The 21636-nt window shown below is 35.5% G+C and overlaps 2 protein-coding genes across 4 annotated transcripts in view; one reads left to right on the top strand and one right to left on the bottom strand.

Annotated features, from left to right (window-relative positions):
• LOC117316584 overlaps window positions 1-5511 on the bottom strand; it is a 28257-nt gene extending 22746 nt beyond the window's left edge. Inside the window, exons 1-3 of one of the 2 annotated variants that reach the window (XM_033871248.1) lie at window positions 5483-5511; window positions 3005-3513; window positions 479-1806 (exon numbers count right to left, since the gene is read on the bottom strand). In XM_033871248.1, coding sequence (XP_033727139.1) covers window positions 479-1806; window positions 3005-3365 — 1689 coding nt within the window. In that variant the 5' untranslated portion in view covers window positions 3366-3513; window positions 5483-5511. Of the gene's footprint in view, window positions 1-478; window positions 1807-3004; window positions 3514-5427 lie in introns of both variants that reach the window. The other variant, XM_033871247.1, reaches the window with a different exon arrangement.
• A 197-nt stretch (window positions 5512-5708) lies between these two features.
• LOC117316819 (mediator of RNA polymerase II transcription subunit 30-like) lies at window positions 5709-20886 on the top strand. 2 transcript variants are annotated; one of them, XM_033871594.1, is made up of 5 exons: window positions 5709-5755; window positions 17855-18166; window positions 19086-19244; window positions 19955-20059; window positions 20434-20886. In XM_033871594.1, exons 2-5 carry the CDS (start codon window positions 17855-17857, stop codon window positions 20530-20532), a joined length of 675 nt encoding a protein of 224 aa, XP_033727485.1. In that variant the 5' UTR covers window positions 5709-5755; the 3' UTR covers window positions 20533-20886. The 2 variants fall into 2 exon arrangements, with proteins under 2 accessions (XP_033727485.1, XP_033727484.1); XM_033871593.1 differs by lacking the exon at window positions 5709-5755 and adding an exon at window positions 16981-17004.
• The last annotated feature ends 750 nt before the right edge of the window (window positions 20887-21636 follow it).

The raw sequence follows: 21636 nt of genomic DNA, 5'->3' as shown, positions 1-21636 counted from the left end.
TATCAAAGCCTGGCAGCCCAGTTGTCTGTCAAGGTGATAAGTTAGTGTCAACCTCTGATTATTTGTTTTCCTCTTTTTACCTTCTGCAGAAATACATTGCAAGTTTATATATATATATAAATTAACTGGTTAATGAATCTAGTTTGATCGCTTCCCCCTCAAACAAATTATTGTGCATTCGCATTTGTTTTGCTATAACTTTTAGCAAGAAAATTAATACAATACATAAATTCACAAAAAATATATAGACAATATCAAACAAGCATAAATGAAACTAGATATGATAGCTATATGTAGGTAATTTTATAATGAGTATTATGTTTCTTTAAAAAAAATTAAAATAGAAAATGAACCAGATCTGTTTAGGGATCACAATATATGTTATATCATGATCATACATATACCATGGCCAGGACAAATGTGACAGATCGACAACATGGAATATAACAAGAGTATTAGATGTTGACTTTAACGGTACCTGTTCAGTCTCCTTCCCTGAATCATCATCAGAACTTGAACTCTGTTGACCTCTCCCTCGACCTCTCCCTCGACCTCTCCCACGACCTCTGACTTTCGGAGTGTAGTCAGTATCAGTGTTATCATTAAAATTGTCAGAATCATATGTGGTTAATGGAGATTTTCCGCGACCTCGTCCTCGACCACGACCCCTACCACGACCTTTAATCTTCGGCGTATAGGACCCTGAGATGTTAGACTGGTCATTAGATAAATCATCATCCCTATCATTACTGTAATCTTCCACAGTTTTAACGGGTGTAATTCTTCCTGTCCCTGGTGGACGCCCTCTAGGACGACCTCTTGGTCGCCCTCTGGGCCGTCCTTGACCTCTGACCTTTGGCGTTGAAGATTGTAAAGGTTGGCTTTCAAAAGCATCACAACTGTCATCCAGACAACCGTTGCTGATGCTGTTTTCAGAGTTCATTATGTCTTTATCTATTGTAGGTGTTCCTCCTCCTCCTCGACTTTGTTTGCCACATTCTGCTGTTTCTGACACAGAAAATTCCATGCTGTGATCAACACCATTGTCATCATTGTCAATATCCATATTGGCTGAGCTACAAAATGCCTCTTTTACCATGTCCTTTTCATTGCCTTCTTGTTTTGACTTAGCAGTTTCAATATTTTCTTCTATCTTGGATTCAGAACAGCCACTTTCATCACTGTTTATCAATTTACGCTGTGTCGGCGTAGCATGACTTCTTCCTCTCCCTCTTGGTCGACCTGAACCACGACCTCTGACCTTTGGTGGTGTAAGGGATTCTAACAAAAGTTCATCATGAAAAAAGTTTACTTTTTCATCTCCATCCTTATTTATAGTACTGCCCCTACCCCTACCCCTACCCCTTCCTCTACCACGCCCACGTCCTCTGCTGCTAACTCTTCCTTCGGTCTTTGTTTTCTCTGACTCTTCTTTTACAGAATCATCATCATCATCATCATTCTCATCATCATCCTCATCATCATTTGAATCAGAACTTAACGAATCAGCATATTTTGCAGTGAAACTAATTTTTCTACCACTGGAACTTCTTCTTTGAATGCACACCATTCCTTCCTTTTTCTTCTTTGATCTTGGAGTTGATTTCTCCTTTGTGTTGCTTCTCTCTTCTCTTCCCTCAACTGTGCTTTCTTCTTTGACATTCTCAATACTAATTAAATCATCAGAGCTTGCATTAACTGATTTGAGGCGTTTTGCATCTGGTAGGCTCTTTGGTCTCCCCCTTTTCCTTTTGACCAATGCTACTTCCTGTTGCTCCTTGTCATTAGGGCTTTTCTTTCCGTGATCTTAAATGAAAAGAAAGTTGAAATAGCGCTAGCCTTGGTTGATAAAATATGTAGTACCTTTACTCTTAATCAGCAGATGGTTAAAATTGATGATACGGTATACATGCAATTAACAACTGTTTACACATGTAGTTGTTAAATTTTGTTGGGAAAATATTTCACGGTTATCCCAGTCGGAACTTAATTTTAGAGGTATAAAATTCACGTCACATTGACTCATGAACATTCAGCAGTAGCTATTTCCATACATTTGCATGTACCTGTAAATAAATCACTGGGTATTCATTTTTGTGTTATATTCAATGATATCGAACAAACCGAACTTATAAATTAAACCCGTGTAAATTCACCAACTGTAAAGTTATACATATATTGAATATTTATGAAAATCTTCTTATTTTGATATCTAAGAAAAGTACATTCATAAACCTCATTTGGAAAAACTAATATCTGAATTTCTTTTGGACCAAATATTAAACTAGATTTTTAAAATAATACTGTATAATTAATATGAATTTAGTTATGAGCTTACATTTTTTTGTTCATTTGGACTAAATAATTAATATATATATACAATTGTATATATATACATCAAGAGTACAGCGGGACGGAATAATCAGAATATACACCCGTTGAATGCCATATAGTACTAGTGGTACCAGTGAACATACTATTTGGCATTGAAATAAGATTGAGATCTAGCTTTCTGTCAATTTATTTTAAACTTGGTAGGCTTTACAATCATAATACAAGTTGTCTTTAATGACAAAAAAACTTTAAGACTTTTAATTACTTGTTTTCCTGAAACTGTTTTAACATTTAAATTTGTACTTCCAAAAGTGAAAGTTATAATACTGTATGTCAGCTTATATATGTAGCAACTCTTAAAGTGATCAATGCAAACCTTACTTTAATGCAGGATTAAGTATAACAATGGATGTCATTCAACAGGTGTATATTGTTTTCACTGAAGTACTTTTGTTACATAATATTTTGATTAATTTAAATTAAGACATTTGACTTACATGTCTATATTTAAGGTCCTTTTTCAAGGGCATATTTGAATTCCTCCTAAATATGGAGGATTGGCAAGTCTTAACTGTAAATGTGACTAACACAAAAAAATGTTCTTGTCATCGATACATGTCATTTACATTATTTGATATGATTTCACTCAACCTAAGATTTATATACTGACCCACTGAACTAGGGCCAACAGCAACCTCCTCGCGATCAGTTTGGTTCCTTCCCTCTGAAACCGCAGGATTCATATCTTTGCCATGTTTTTTGCCTTTACGATTCCCCGATGTACCCGGGCCGTCAATGACATCACAGTTATCCTCAGTTATCTCCATACCATTACTGTTCTCCACATTTGAACTTTCATCCTCTTTTTCCTCCGTTTCTGATTTTTTCTGTCTTCCTTTTCTCTTTAATTTAACATGTGCAAGTCTTTGCATTTCTATTGATAAACCTTCTTTAGTTTTATCGTTGGATTTATGGACGTCTTCCCTCTTGCCTGAATCCTCATCTGAACTTTTTCTCCGTACTTTAGGCATGCTGTAGGGCTTGTAATGAAGAGTTACAATTGTTTTTATTCTGTTTTAAATCAATTGTTGTAGCTTCCTTTACATTGTATTGTTTGCGAAAAACCCTGTGCCATATGTCAGAAAATAGTCCACTGGAGTCTGAATCTAGTGGAAGTACCTAGAAAGAAAAGAAGTGCAAGTAAGTCAATTAGTTCATCGATCCTATAAGCTTATGAAATATATTTTTACACAATACAGGGTTTTCCCTGTAATTTTGCGATGCAGGGTCCCAAGGACTCTCGGTTTTATGTTAAAATTTGGAGTCTAGTTTTTCAAATCCAGGAGTCCCATGACATTTTAAAACCGACAAAATCATGATAAAGCAGTACTAGTTCTAGCATCCAAGTTGGTCATCCGGTATAACAATTAATGTTGCCTTAAGTAATAAAATACAAACACAATAAATACTTTAAGTGTCAATTGAAATCAACTGCTATTTCTACATTTTATTGAATATTTTGATCCTGGCTGTTAATAGGACGTTAAACAAAAAATGCAAAACAAACAATTGCTTATTTTGAAATTACAATGCATCCCAAGGATGCACTAGCTGACATGATGTCAGTGAAAACCCTGATAATAACACTTTGTGTATATGTATCACAGTATATGTGATCTGTTCTAGATCTGTTAATTTTCATCTCACAAAGACACATAGATGATTCCCATGTGTAACAACAGTAAACTGTTATAATTCAACTCAATTTTGATGAAATCAAATGATGCAGAAACTTTACATGAAAAGTATGGATAATCGACAGTGTATTAATTGAGACTCAAGAGGTTTTAAAGAGTTATCATACACAAGGAGAATCATATAACTGTAACAGAGGACAATTACATGTTTCTCATAAAGATGAACAAAATGAAAAATGCAGCTGGATCAGGATTCAGGAGTGACAATAAAACCAAGACACTACATAGTTAATTATCTATAGCTAATTAATATAACATTTCAAATTTAATCTCACACAATTCTGGGACACTGGATAAATTAAAACATTACTTCAATCGAATTCTGAAAACACAAGAAACAGGTACCTTTTTTATTTGTGTGTTTTTTTTAATTATAATTATAACTTCATCAGGATTAAAAATCTAAGAAATAGATAAGTATTTTTGTTTTGCTTTTATATATTCTTTTACAGCCCATCAACAGTTGATCAAGTCAGGGTTTTTTTTCTGAATTATAAATAATGTTATTACTAATATAAGAGGCAAATTAAATGTTATAGATATGGTCATCAGCTTAACATTTTTTGAATGAGGATATTTCACCTGCTGATGCTTGACCATGGGATATCTTAAAATTGTTTGAGAACAATATGATATATATATACTGTACATAATTATACACATGCATGTACAGCACAAGCTGTATCATTAAAACAACTGTGCTGGACATCGACTTTCGTGTACCAAGTTTCTTAATTGGGTATACGTAACGTTTATGCTACTATAGCCCGAGTTTCCTCTAGCCCTGCTGACACCTGAGACATGGTGTCATCAGGGCCAGCGGAAACTCTGGCTAATGTTACTATTAGTAACCATAATAAATTGTAATTCTATACATGTAGGACTCAGATGTCTGTTCATATAAACCTAATAAATTATTTTTGGGGTTAAATATAGATGCACAGTGTGTAAGATAAGTTTTATCAGTATGTCATTCAACTTTACCTGTGTACTTATATTACTTAATTCACATGAAATGATATAATAATTATAAACAGTTAGACACCCATATTTCAGCTGTGAAACTATACATTCACCCTTTTAGTTTGACCTTAAATCAATTGAATTGTCGATGTTGGTTGTAAGAAAATACAAATTATATAGTTAAATATACAAATACACTGTTATCTTTACTGTGGTACACAGCATGTGTATCTGCCTAAAATCTGGGAACACAGCTCAGCTAACTGGACAGTCATAAACTCACAAATAAGATGCGTTTTCACAACAAAATATAAGTTGATAAAAATAAGTTTCATTATAATTATATACCAAGGAATAAAAAAATAAAACATACGGTCTAGTAGGAGGACTCGAACCAAAAGATAGCGATTTTCACACACGAAACTTACCAATCTTTTCACGCAAGACCGGAAGTCATGGAAAATGACCAGATAACTGTAGTCGATAAAAAGCGATATGCATTTCCCATTATTTGCAAATAAGTTGACATGCACAGATTGCTTATTAAAAATATATATACTATAGTCATTGTTATAAATGTAAAATAGACCGCCTGAAAGTCTTTATTTTGAAAATGAAAATAACGAATTATCGACACACTGTTCTGATATTTGTTCCCAATACTTCCGGTCAGAAGAGAAAGGTTGACAAATAATTTGCCGGTAAATATATCTAACATTATTGATACACATTACTTTATTTGTGCACTAATCCTCCGATTTTACGCAACTTCTTGAATTGAAAACTTAACAAAATACATATTACTCATCAGCTTCATTTTTGTGACATCTTTGAAATCAAAACGTATCGAACTAAATTATACTGTCTCTGTGCACTGTAACACTGTTACAGCTTCCTTATCTGATCTGGATTTATACGTGCAGGTGAATGTAGTTGATTTTTGCATCAAGCTACTACCTACTGTCTGTAACTTGATGAAATTGACAATGTAAATGAGTTCCCCGATACTAGATATAAGCATATACCTTGAAATGTGTTCTGACAATCAATAAACCGACTCCTATAAAAAAAGTTATCTCCCTTCTTACATGTAGATCTACTATATATCATAAAAGTGCATTTACAACAAAAGACGCCGGCATTATAGGTTGCTAACTAGATGCAGACGCCTTTGGAAAGACTGTCCGATTTTAAGCCAACATTGCTAAATGCTTTTATAGTGTGTTTCTGATTTTTAATCTATCATTTTTCTGTAGACACTGTATGAAAAATTGAGGAAATATGCTGGCATACATACACTGTGTATATATGAATAGCTACACTTATACAGTATATAAACTATCATACTTTGAGATTGCTGAAAAAAATCAAGTTTCGCATACACCATGGGTTAATTAAGTTTGAGATAAGCGTATCCTAATTTCTAGCTGATGCATAATGATGTTGGAGTACAGCTAGAAGATTTTCTCTTAGCCTTGACAGATCCTACATCTCTTTGAGGATGTCTATTCAACATGGAATCATGAGAATCACTAATATTTTTCATGCTTGAGCCCAAATTTATTTACAAATTCCTGGAAATTTGCAATATGCTATCATAATGTTAGATGTAAGTTTGAAACACGTTGAGTAAGTTCTGTTCATAAGTCTATAGGTTGGTATTAGTTATCTTTAAGATATCAATACATTCTTGATAAATTGTAATGATGTACACGGTAATACATTTGTTCAATTTTCAGTTATTACAAATACAGTATGTATACATCTTAATTTGGAAGAAAGGATCATGTCAAAAGCTCATTGTACAGTACAGCTCGAGTGGCCATTGCTAAATCCACGCTATATCACGGACAAAATGAGGCTGTCCACTCAAATGTCCACAAGTGGACAAGAAGCCCACGCAATACCGCGAGCCGTGACGGATCAGCGTAAACCGCGGACGTCCACGGTATACGACGATATGTCGCGGACCACCAGATACCGCGGTCCACTAGATACCACGAGACACAGTGGTCCACTAAATACTGTGGATCACTATCTAGCGTTGGGTTGTTTGTTTGTTTATGTTTTACGGCCCATCGACAACTAGGGTCATTTAGGGCCAAACAATATACGAACATGTTTTATTTTGTAAGTTAAAATCAGATAAAATTTGTCATTTTTAAAAGCATCCGTATTGTATATTTAGATTATTATGATAAAAAAGTTGGTTAAAAATAGTAAAATATGTATATGTACGAATAGATTATGTGAACTTTGTTATATAAATAGAACGTCAAAGACAGTAACGTAAAAGACATCAAAGTCTATAAAATAGATCGATTTCTTTCAAGTAGCTAAATATTGTTTTCGAATCCACGGAACTGAAAAGGGTTTTCATATCCGGGACTCGAAAGTATTTATCACGAATGTGCTTGAAATCGGAACATTCTATTAAAAAATGCTCCACTGTGAATTGAGCATCACATGCATAACACACCGGTGGATCCTCTTGTTTCAAAAGGAACGAATGAGTAGGATATGTGTGCCCGGTACGGAGCCGAGAGAGGACTATTTCCTCTCTACGATCCTTCCGACTTGGTTTTGATATTTTAAGTTTTGGTTGTACTTTTAAAAGTTTGTTGCTCGTCTCGAGAGACCAGCGTTGCTGCCATTTACTGTGAATGGCAGAACTAATTACAGGTTTGAAATCTGTATATGGTATTTTAATATTTGTTTGTTGCAGATTTAGAGCAAGTTTTGCCTGGCGGTCAACAAGTTTGTTGCCTTTAATTCCGACATGGCTCGGAATCCAAAGTAGTGTTATTTTGCATTTTTTTAAGATACGAGATATTCGTAAAACAAGGTTTTGTATGAGTATATTCTTTGGATCTCGTGATTGTAAATTCTGAAGGACAGATAGAGAGTCGGAACAAATGATTGCCTTTCTAATGCGTTGTTCTTCGATATGGTCGAGGGCCAAATCGATGGCACATGCTTCCGCAGAGAAGATAGAGGCACCATCTGGTAAGCGGATTGAAGAGCAATGGTGATCGGAATAGCATGCTGCGGAGACCTTTACTCCATCTTTTGAGCCATCAGTGAAGATCTGAACGTGATCGGGAAAATCTTTAATGCATTCCCGAAAGGAGGATTTGTGTTCTTCGGGTAATGCACTCGATTTTGCCCTCACGTGTAGAGTAAGGTTAATATCAGGTGTTTCGACAAGCCATGGCGGTACATCCGATACGGTGTATTCGCCTATGTTGTCTAAGCTTATGTTAAGTTCATGAAGAAAATTCTAGCGTTGGCCCCTAAATCCATGGGAAGAACCACTAAAAAACATGAAAATCTTAGCCGTGAAAATCCATTGATTAATCGGATATCAAATCAGTCTGCATTCAAACAATTGTCTTTTCCCGAGCGTAAGTTATTATTGTGTACAGTAGCGATCCTCTACGTATTGCCATATTCCAGAAACACGTGTAAAGGTAGTTTGCAAGAGAAGCAATACACTAAAGATGAAATAAAAGTATCAATTGTTTTAGAAAAACATTTTATCATACATGGTTCATAAGTGTTTTGCTTCTAAAGTGTTTCATCTCGGGTTGTGACGATGTATAGTTCAGGACGGCGGACGAACCAGTTCTTACAGATGGTTTTGAATATTACTAACATTATATTATTAACAGAACCATTACCTTTTATTGGACATATAAAATACTGTTTGATCGACCTACTTACTTTTTATTGATAACCACGCCATTTCGTTGTGTATTAGCACCGAAGTTGGGCTGAACATGTGCGTATAAATTGTTACTGTATTTATCCGATTTAATAGACAGCACTGACCGTTACAGTTGTACTCTGAACACCTCGGCAGTAATTACGCTATTGTTTCAGCAGTTTAAAGATTTAATACGCGCCGGTGACTGTGTCATTTCTACACCTGTAAAAACATCATCCGGGTAGATCTACCACCGGTGTGTCAGAGATTAGTTCCGCTTGAGCGAACGGGTAGATGAGTTGTTGACTATCGTGTGTACTAATATCGGCGACCGCTTTAGGAAATTACCTGATGTAAGTTAAGCAATTCTTTTTATCACCAAGACTTGTTGTTATAAGATTAAACCGACAATTTCATGAATTTATGGAACACTTATAATAGCATAACTATTACAGACTAGTGTTAGTCTCTGAACTCCAAAAAATAAGTATGTGACATTGATAATCTATATATTTTAATCATTGCATAATTTAACAATAACGGATAGCATAATTGATAGCTTTTAATAGATTTTAATCGTAATTAGTGTCTCATAAGCCAATAATGGCTGGATGTCAATATGTATTTTATTGTTCTTATGTACATTTTTTAATCAAGTATTGTATTGACATGTGACACTCAAATAAAATAAAACTTGAACTTGAACTTATAATAGCATGTAGGTTAGTGGTGCCGATATGTTCAGTATTACAAACGGAATTTAGCTCTTAAAAAATGTCGGCGTTTACCACCGATCGACGAAAATTATACTTCAAGTTATTCGATCATTTCAAATAGGATTTTTATTGTTGGGACCAAATTTTCACTTCGTATTATCCGAGTTTTTCGAGTTTTCCGAGTTTTCTTTACTATGATAAAGAGAGAATTCGGCCGGGACCGACGAGGTACTTCGAGTTATGCGGGGTATTCGAGTTTCCCGAGTTCGAGTTAACGAAGTTCCACCGTAGTTATATTCGTAAGAAGCTATATTTTATTGTTGCGCCGACTCTAATTGGTTGATGGGCGGAGTCTGAGTGAATTGATAAAGAGTGACGGGTGTAGCATTGCCTCGGGCTTTGTTATCAATAGTTTTTGCAGGCTTTTGAACTTGTTAGAAACTGAGCGTGTATTGAATTTTCGTAATTGATATGCAAAGATAAATGAGACACTGATAATATCTGACTAATTTTCAGAATACATTTTGAATTTTTGAAATAAAGAGATGACCAATATATTTGTATCAATAAAGAAGAACGCTCCTGTAATCATTGATATAAAAAGGATAAGAAATCCTATATACGTACATCGTAGTTAGTAAACTACTATTTGTAACTAGGAAATGGCAGTCGTCGTCGCTAGTCATTTTCTGTGAAACATACATGTACATTTACTAGCACCGTGCCAGAAGTGTATTTTTTTTTCATGCATTTTCCACCTTTTATTTAGTGTTAACTTTTATTGTTTCATACAGACAAAATACAACAAATATCGCTTCAGGACTGAACAGGATATGGACTGTACCTTTACTGAGAAACAATAACGTTTCAGAAAATACATCAATTACAATGAATTGAACTCTTGTTGCATCAATAATTTATTCTATTTTATCAAAATGTATAGCCAGGAGTTGCGTGATAGTTTGAAAATATGGACGGTGTATACCATTTTACTGCCTAAATCTTCTGCTGGATTTTATATACAAAATGTACTTTGTATGTATTGTGATTGTTACCGTGCCGCTAACGATTGCTCTTTCTCCATATTAACAAAATGAAAATATGAATTTTCAAATTAAGAGCAAAAGATAAAAGTTTTCCGAGAATACAACATGCGGATGTGAAAATCTAGAGGATATTTTTCAGATTAAGATAAATTCTACCTATAGTGTTTCACCTATTGTTCGGCTGTACAGAACCGATGTTTACACTGTCTCTGTTCTTGATACAAATGAAATTATCTTGAGGATGAATCATTTTATGTCTTTATGTTCAATAATTAAAAGCTATTGACGCTATGAGTTGTATCTAATAATTCAGAAATGATTAACGAAGATTCGTGTATTGTTGTAGGATATACAACTCAGATTCGGATATTTTGCATTTAAAGTGTACCCTGAACGAAAAATTATATTTAAATATGTTATTGGTATTGGTTAATAAACAAGAATGCAGAAAACCGCATCAAAATCGGCCGACCCATTACCGAGTTATTGTGATTTTTCTCGAAAACACACCTGAAGCCCAAAGCCGAATACCTCGTTTTAGTGACCTTTGACCTGTGACGTCACAGGTTGAACACGATCGGAGCCGCCATATAGAAAATATATAGAAACAAACGTGAACACGTGTCTGTAATTATTGCGAATAAGACAACAAAAAGGAAAGTGCTGAATAAACTCTCTGAGTTATATTTGTGAATTAGTTAATAGCAAGTGCTACCGAAACCAGGGACATATAATTTTCTTTTTAAACGGTGCCATATATAACATGTAGCATCTCACTAATTTTCTCTCATAACGAGCCATATACAACATGTAACATCTTACTAATTTTCTATTATAACGGGCCAAATACAACGTGTATCATCTTATTTATTTTCTATTATAACAGGTCGTATATAACAGGTATATTAAAATATTTTATTTGTATTTTTTATTTTAACGGTTCGTTGTAACATGTATGACATTTGAATAACGGGCCGTTTATAACGACTTACATCATATAGCCTTTATTATGGGGGCATGACAGGTTTGTTACATACAAATGTACCAGTATTGATTTCGGTTATAATACTTCTAGTAATACAAGTTCAAAATGCAATTCATTGAAGATGTGAAAAAAATGCTAATCATTTTGATATTTTTATTAGCCAAAACAGAAATTATACCGTCATTTGTGATTTTTGGGTAATTGTCCGCAATTGATAAAACGTGTCCATGAAAGATCAGTAACTCCCAGACAAGATTCATAGAGTGCATTTTCAACATCATGGGTTATATATATGAATGAAGTAATTTAGGTTAATTATTCTATAGACAAACCTTTGAGATATGATTTTTTTTCGTTTGTATGGAAAACGAAACTCACTGAATTCCAAAAATAATTTGTTTGATTTCAACAACTTGAAAATGTATTCCCTATAGTATTGTATAAACGCAATTCTTAATAAAATTCAAGCTCAATTTATGTACAACCTGTAAAAGCATGTCTTCGGAACTCCTTTGAAATGCACAGAAACCAAACGCGTGAACTGACAAGCAATTATCGGCGTGTGCCGATTAGAACACCCGAAATCACGGACACCTGTGGTGCAGTGACAGGTGTGACGAGCTTGTGGACCGTAATTTCACACCTGGTAATTGTTTAGCGGTATACCAGAGACATATATACACTGGTATTCATACGGGAGAGAGATTTAGAATACTGTAGATCATGATGATTATAATATATTACTTTCTAAATTAAGTGTCCTTCATGACTAAAGCGGGTTTTGTATAGAATATAACGCATAAATTTACTGTGCGTGTGTTCGTCTTTTCTCACAAACCAGAGCATCCAGAACTGTTGTATTGTTGGTATGTTTATTTGAATATTAATTTGCGAATGAAATGGCACATTATTTTAGTTAAAAATGTTGATGCTGTGTTCCTTTCTTTGATAACGAGTAAGAAATGGTAAACACATAACTAATATACATTTATTGGTGATTGACCGATATTGCACCAGTCTGTGTTAACCAAGCGGTCATTTTCAGAGTCAATTTCACTATGTTATTATTTTTTTTAACTCAAACTTATATTGTTGGATTCCGACTTCTCGTCGGCAATATTCGCCAAATTCAACATCCTCAAATCTCATGTCCAGATCGCATTCAAACATATTTGTGCTGATACTGTTCACACTGTCCTCTATGCTACTGGCCACCATACCAGTCACTCTGTTCAACCTGTGACGTCATAGACTGAAGAGTGACTGACCGATACGCTGATTAGCAGTCGACCGACAGGTGCAAATCGCGTACTTCGATGTGCGATATCTCGGCACTCGGCCAACCGATTTTGATGCGGTTTGCGACATTCTTCTTCGGTGGTTACTAAGAATAACATATTTGATTATCGTTTTTCGTTCAGGGTACACTTTAAATAAATAACGAAGGCCGCAGTTATTGCTTAAAATTGGATAGGAAGAGAGGATATACAACTCGGATTCGGATATTTTGCAATTTTAAGCAATTACTGCGGCCTTCGTTATTTATTTAAAGTTAATCTGTTGTATTTTATATCTGTTACAGGGTTTTATGAACCACATTGTCTGGTCAACAAATAAATCCGGAATATACGAACTTATCATGTGGTTGTGTTTCATTGAATAATACCAACACCCCGCTACATCGTCCAGAATTCCAGAAGGTGGGCGTGAGAAACGGCGATATGTGGAAAGTGGAAGAAATATTGAAGACTAGAGAAAAGGCTGAAATAAACAATGCCATGTCAAATTGCTTCATTGGCCGAAGAAATTTTATTCCTGGATACGCGCATCTGATTTTACCGATTTACTCTAGAATGGTCTAATGTCAGGACCCCGTATTATAGGAAAGAGTATACATATGCACAGGTCACTCTAGTAGTACTTTCATGCTCCGAATTCACAGAAAACTTATCTTTGAATCGATATAACACGCAATGATAGGACGGCTTATAGAATTATTCAAAAATAGATTTAACGACGTTTATCGTGAAGAACTCTTATTAAACATACAAGCAATTCCAAAGGGTTTTCTATACAGACGTAGATAATCTTACACAACAATTTTATTTAACCAAACCTATAAGTTCGGCTTATCCATAAAGTTTTTTTTAATTCTTTACATACCACAAGAACAGAATGATTTATCCTAAAAATCAGAGACGTGTATTTCACATATAAAATGCTCTGTCACATTGGGGTGGATAAAAATACTATTCACACGGATCGACCAATCAGCTGCGTATATCTGTGTGATTGACAGGTTACCGTCAGACACCCGCCAATGAAATGTAGACACCCCGTTTGATTGACAGATGTACTTAACATTATACTTATTCTCTGTATTGCCTCCAAAAATGAAGAGTACATAGGAATACAGAACATATATGCAAAGCATTCAGTACAATAAAATAATAAACATTACATATAAACACATTATATGTATGAATCTGTATATAAAGTGCAAAATAAATAGATTATTAGGGTACAGTGGACCCGCGATAATCCGGACGCCGATAGTACGGAAAACCAGGGAAAACAGAATAGCACGGGAACGGATTTCCGTAACGTTATTTGTACTCACCTGTACGGAAATTCGGATTCCGAAAGCCCATTTTGGGAACGGAACATACTTTTTATTAGTAAATTTCCCGCAATAATCCGGACAATTTTTGCATCACGAGGAGAAAAAAATGTCGGGGCAAGTCACCCGTGTCGAGTCGACAGCTGTACAGATTCTCGCTTGACACTGTGGTAGTCAAAGCGACCGCTGCCAGGTCATAGCCCCGAGTGTTTACCTGTGTTACAATGAAGCTCTGTTTTTATAATAAGACTTCATGCACTAACATACAGTACGTGATACGATAATTAATCAATCTCAAATACATGTAATAAATTTATGATCGGTATTTAACATCACTAACACTTGTATTGGGTAAAACCGTTACGTGAAACGAAGACTCATTGAAAGGTGCATGTTATCAGAGACATATATACAGAGAGATTAGTAACATCGCTATTTCCCCGTACACGTAGTGGCTCCCTTTATTCGTGACCACTCAAGCATATCCCTTATCGAGAGCGTCCTGTCTCCTATCAAACACACGCGAGCGCAGGTAAATCGGGCTATGCGCATGTGTGTATCGTAGTATTGGAACTTATTCGACATGTTCTGGTTAATCCGCCATTACGTCAGACCAAAACATCGTCATTTTAAATACACACAGAAAGCACATCGTTTTATTTTGGCCACTACAAAAGTTACCACATTAACCAAAAACTATCTAACTTATGGGATATAGTCTTATTGATCATGCACATTGTTGCCATTCATCCGTATTTTCTAAAATCTATTGGGTCCTATTCGACATGTCCAAGTTTGTAAATAGCCGCCATTACGTCAGACCAAAACATCGTCAATTCTAAACGCACACAAAAAGCACATCATTTTATTTTGGCCACAACAAAAGTTACCACATTAACCAAAAACTATCAAACTTATGGGATATAGTCTTATTGATCATGCACATTGAGGTCATTTATCCGTATTTTCTAAAATCCATTGGGTCCTATTGGACATGTCCAAGTTTGTAAATAGCCGCCATTACGTCAGACCAAAACATCGTCAATTTTAAACGCACACAAAAAGGACATCGTTTTATTTAGGCCACTACAAAGTTACCACATTATCCAAAAACTATCAAACTTATGGAAAATAGTCTTATTGATCATGCATATTGTTGTCATTTATCCGTATTTTCTAAAATCCATTGGGTCCCATTCGACATGTCCATGTTTGTAATTAAGCCGCCATTACGTCAGACCAAAACATCGTCAATTCTAAACGCACACAAAAAGCACATCGTTTTATTTTGGCCACTACAAAAGTTACCACATTAACCAAAAACTATCAAACTTATGGGATATAGTCTAAAATCCATTGGGTCCTATTCGACATGTCCAAATTTGTAAATAGCCGCCATTACGTCAGACCAAAACATCGTCAATTTTAAACACACAAAAAGCACATGGTTTTATTTTGGCCACTACAAAAGTTACCACATTAACCAAAAACTATCAAACTTATGGAATATAGTCTTATTGATCATGCATATTGTTGTCATTTATCCGTATTTTCTAAAATCCATTGGGTCCTATTCGACATGTCCATGTTTGTAAATAGCCGCCATTACGTCAGACCAAAACATCGTCAATTTTAAACGCACACAAAAAGCACATCGTTTTATTTAGGCCACTACAAAAGTTACCACATTAACCAAAAACTATCATACTTATGGAATGTGGTCTTGATTATCATGCACATTGTTGTCATTTATCCGTATTCTCGAAAACCCCATAGGGACTTTTCGAAAATTGGAGATTCCCGCCGATCTTTCCTGCGTTGTGCTTGACGTTCATACTCAAAATACAAACACTTGGACAGCAAATTGTGATATATTTCATATTGATGACACTTCTGCACTTTGATATTAATCAAATTAAAGCACATAATTGGATCTTGGTGATGATTTCAAATAGAAATTATCGATAATTATGTGTCTGGTTTTCAAGTTTTCTCCAATATGGCGTCTAGATAAGACTGAACCGAGCGACCGCAAAGGATTGTGGGAAGGTCAGGGGCCACTATGTAAACACAAGGGCAAATAGAGAGCTGCCAATCTCTGTATATATGTCTCTGATGTTATTAATTACACACATGATGCATTTACGTATTAGGCAGTGATCACAAGAACTGGGTTAATTACACACAAATTAGTTAATAGTGTCTGATACCTCTGATCCACTTAATGTTTAGTTTAGTTTATTTCCGAATGTAGCACAACATATAGGAATTACATAATACATAAACGTACATTACAATTCATTTGAACAAAATGGCGGAGAACACAACCGATATAATTATAATTCATACCATTACACACATGTATATAACACACTCTCTAAAGCAAGCAAAATAACGAAACAACGTCAAAAGCTAACGTTGCACAAACGTTTGACATGAAACGTTCTCAATACGTTGTAGGAAAGTCCCGGACGTTGTGACAGGAATAGGACGTTGTGACCGGAATAGGACGTTTTCCGGACGTTCTCCGAACGTTTTGTGTCCACTGGGTCTGGTCAAATTTCGCTCTGACAGTGATTGTACAACCGGACAACTGGTATGCGTTTCGGACAAGCAAGTGTCCACCCTATATCGCGGAACACCGCGAGTCTTCACGGCCTATCGTGTAGTGGTTGCCCACTCAATATCGCGGATCGCCACGGACCACGATATCACGTGGATTTTTCATATGTCCACTTGATTCGGTGGACCTTGACGGGTCACGGTTTACCGTGAATGATCGTGGACAGTCTTGCCCACGCATGCCCACCCATTTCGCGCATGAGTGGATTTAGCAATGGCCACTCGAGCTGTACTGTATATATCATAATGTTAGATGTAAGTTTGAAACACGTTGAGTAAGTTCTGTTCATATGTCTATAGGTTGGTATTAGTTATCTTAAGATATCAATACATTCTTGATAAATTGTAATGATGTAATACATTTGTTCAATTTTCAGTTATTACAAATACAGTATGTATACATACATCTTAATTTGGAAGAAAGGATCATGTCAAAAGCTCATTGTATATATTATATGCCAGCCCTTTTGATAAATCTATCATACCACAAAATACATTTGAATAATTTATGAAAATCGTTAAGGTGTCACTGGACCAGTATTCATATTTCAAGGTGAAGTTTTCTTGTGATTAATTTATAATCAATGAGTTTCTCTGGTAACTACACAAAGTTAAAATTCAGAACTTGAGATCTGCGCATCCGCTATGATCCAGTAACAGTAAACTTGAGGCATCAGATCATTAATGCCGATCATGAACTGCCAAGAGGGCAAGTAAGCTTTCAATTATGTCGTGGTGTGGCGTCTGTATAGACTGATGTCCATAATTAACATTTTCTCTACAACTTCTCACTGACCAATTCAAGAGGCCCTGTTTTGAGAGAGCTGATGATATTCAGCCTGTAGATAGCCTGCATGGGTGAAGGGCTATCAAGTTTGTTCAAATGAATGACCTTAACTGTCAAGGTGACAGGGGTCAAATATGCCTAAATCTTTAAACAGCTTCTTTTCAATTATCATGAGGCCCAGAGACTCGATATTGTGCCAGTAGCATGCTGGTATGAACCTGTTTTTCGTATAATGTTTACTACCCGGTAATCTATATGTACATATGCATCCTAACAATTCATGCTTATATCTCTTATATAAATTATTTATTCTAATAGATGGCAGCACCTGGACATCAATTCCAACAAATGATGCCTGGTTCCCAAGCACAGCCAGTACAACAGCCAGCACCTTTTCCTGGTGTCCAGCCGGGTCCCGGGCCAGGGCCTGGTCCGGGAAGTCAGCAACCAATGATGAGTCAGCCCCAAATGCAGCATCCTCCTACACAAATGGCTCCCCAGATGGTGTCCCCTAATGCTACCAAGGAGCTAAATGCTATCACTCTCTGTAAAAAGGGGCAAGAGTTTGTACAGGACATTGTTGCCAAAGTCACAGAAATATTCAAACAGTTACAGACAAAGCAAATGCCAGTAAGGATTTTTTCTTAAAGATTTTTCCTAAATGGAAAGTAAGAAATCCGGAACGAATAAGCATGTAGGTTTGTGTAACTGTTTAAAATTTGAACAGGAAGCATTGCACATATTAATGTTTAAACTGGTTTCCTTATACAAATGTTACAACCAGAACCCTTGTACATTTATTCATGCCCTCATACATATTCATTTTTAAAGTGCCAGGTTACAGTTGAATATTTATTGAGGGTTCAATTCAAAATGTTAATACTTCTGTAATTATTCAAGGGTTCTGGTTTGAATGTAAATATGTATGAGGGGTTCAGTCTAGGAACCCTCAAAGTTTACATATTCTTTTTTAAATTGGAACCGTTGTATATTATATTTACCGGTATGTTAAAACTGGAACCCTCATATATACATGTTCATATTTAGATTGGAACCCTCATAAGTATTCATGTTAAGTTGAAATCTTCATAGTTTTTTTTACATATTCATTTTTAAACTGGGACCTTCGAATTCATACATATTCATGTTTAAATTGAAATCCTCATACATATTCATGTTTAAATTGGAAAGTTCATACATCAGATAAATAAAACCTATACACTAGTATACATATATACTTATCAAAACAGATACACTAAATACTAAATAAATGCCAATACAGAGATTTTACAAGATATAAATCATGTAAAGGATAGAAGGGAGTTTTTGATGACACTAATGGTCTGGCCCTGGTTTCATCAACATTCTTAAACTTAAGAAAACGTTCCTTAACTTAAAATTTTCCAGACTTTTAAGGGAAAAAATCCTAGTTATGGAACCCTTCTTATATTCTGTAATGCTTTCCTATTCAAAATTCTAAGCGAAGGAATATTAATGAAACTAGCCCCTGATCTCCACAGGAACAATGATGTGAACATTTGCTTTTCAGTTACCAAATGGTGTCAATGCGACTGTCACTTCCTACATGGAAAAGAGGACAAAGCTGGAAGAGAATTTACAAACTTTGTCCATGGGATTTAAAAAACTTCACCTTTTCTACAGCAAGGTCAACGAAATGAGCAAAGATTGTGACAATTTATCTGAAGAGGTATGCAAGTTATGAGTGTAATGTATGATAATAATTACCGATAAATTGTTAAAGCTTTCATTAGTTCCTTTGATTTCATAACAAAATTTATGGAGGACTATGGGTCACTTCTTACTGGTAATTGCATAGTGAAGAACTATGTTCTATATTCCAATGTAATTGTTACATCTGATTTGCATAACAATTATGATTTAAATATTTTACATAGAAGGTGTTTGTAATACAAAAATAAGTAACATTTAATTTTACCCACAATGCTTAATCAATTTCCTGTTGGGGGGGGAAAACCCCCATGAGGCAGAACAACAACACAGTTCTAAACATGACAAAAACCTGACATAACATTATCGTTTAAGGTAATATTTTACCGTTTTTTTTTGACATTATACCCATCTTAATTACCCTATTTGTTGATAAATGTCTAAAACTTAAAGAAATACGTGATGACTTTCGTGAAAATTGGAGCATTTCTATTTTTTTTGGTCGGATTGCGTAGTCGAATAACCGAAATTAAACCCAATTAAACAATTTTTTTAACATGATTCAAGAGAAAATGGTTTGGGTTTTTGAATTTTTACCTCAATAAACGAAATACCCTATTAAGCATTACCCGATTAAGTGGAATGTACTGTTACTGTACTACATGTACCAATAAAAATTATATTAATTCAAATTCAATTTTGCTTGTAATCTATTTATTTTATGATCAGGCATTGATACCTATAGAGGGACAACCGTTTGAGGACAGAATGTCTACGAATAGTTCTGAAGTCTACTATAGATTTGTTGTGGATGAAAACAGAGAAATCATAGAGGTACAGTATTAGCATTTCTTGATATCAATCGGATAGAAAAAATGACTTTTTACTGGACCCAACATGAAACATTCTTCCATTGTTCTGTACGCTCCTCACCCCAAACCAACATTTTAGGTCGTCTGAGACAAAATAGTTTTATATACGCGTAGCTCAGTCAGTTAGAGTATCAGCCACATTATCTCAGATGAAGATCTGAGGTGCTTGGTTTTAATTTCGTAATGCTTTTCTATGGAAAAATTAAGCTAAGGAATATCCTTTTGTTCATGAGTATTGGTGAAGTAGGGGCTTGATAGGTTTGTCGAAGTGAACAAGATGAAGAATGTTTTTCTCATAGCTGATGGAATACTGTATATAACATATTTTATTTACAGCAATTGCAGGCAAAAAATCGGGAACTGAAGGACATCATCGATCAGATGAGGATGATAATCTGGGAAATCAACACAATGTTAGTGATGAGGAAAACGTGACGCTAGAGGAGGGTGGTCAAGGGACAATGAAACATTTTGTTTGTCAAAGGAGAGTTAAAAACCGTCAGCAGTACCTCTGCTTTTTTCTGAATAACATGTTGAGGAGTTAAATTTCTTCTGCAGTTACATTTTATGCTGCTCTGATCAGCTAAATTGGTCAGATATCTCAGTCTATGACAAGTGTCCAGAAAAATGTTCGCAATATAATGTGCTGTACAGATGGCTGAACAGGGCCGGGTCAGCGAGTTTGAGGAAAACTCCAAACGATATTGTAAGGAAAAGGTTCATTTGTGGAATCAGGATCTGCATGTATGACAGCAAATAAATGACTAGTATAATCTAGTATAACATGGACTCCATTTTGTTTGTTCTGAAAATGAAATATAGAAATGATCTATAGTATTGTCTATAGTCACGTTTTGGTTATGGTAAGATATCATGAAAAATTTAACTCGCACCAAGTAAGAAATATTTACAAAAAAAAAAATATCTGGACAAACTCAAGATTGACAACAAGGGACATACACACGTACTGTAAAATGGGTAAACATAGAAATCTATGTAATTAAGGTCAGGTGGTAACTACAAAAACCCATAACGTATAGTCATCATATGGACAGGTGGACAGTCAAGAGTACAGATGGACGGGTGGACAGACAAGTGTACAGATGGACAGACAAGAGTACAGATGGACAGACAAGAGTACAGATGGGTGGACAGACAAGTGTACAGGTGGACAGACAGGTGTACAGATGGACAGATGAACATATAAGTGTACAGATGGACAGACAAGTGTACAGATGGATGGGTGGACAGACAAGTGTACAGATGGATGGGTGGACAGACAAGTGTACAGGTGGACAGACAAGTGTACAGATGGATGGGTGGACAGACAAGTGTACAGATGGACAGACAAGTGTACAGATGGACAGGTGGACAGACAAGTGTACAGGTGGACAGACAAGTGTACAGATGGATGGGTGGACAGACAAGTGTACAGATGGACAGAAAAGTAGTGTACAGATGGACGGGTGGACAGACAAGTAGTGTACAGATGGACAGGTGGACAGACAAGTAGTGTACAGATGGATGGGTGGACAGACA

This window comes from Pecten maximus, chromosome 18 (assembly GCF_902652985.1).
Source record: "Pecten maximus chromosome 18, xPecMax1.1, whole genome shotgun sequence".
Taxonomy (NCBI): Eukaryota; Metazoa; Mollusca; class Bivalvia; order Pectinida; family Pectinidae; genus Pecten; species Pecten maximus.
The sequence above is the reverse complement of the archived record's forward strand: the minus strand, read 5'-3'. Positions and strand labels throughout refer to the sequence as shown.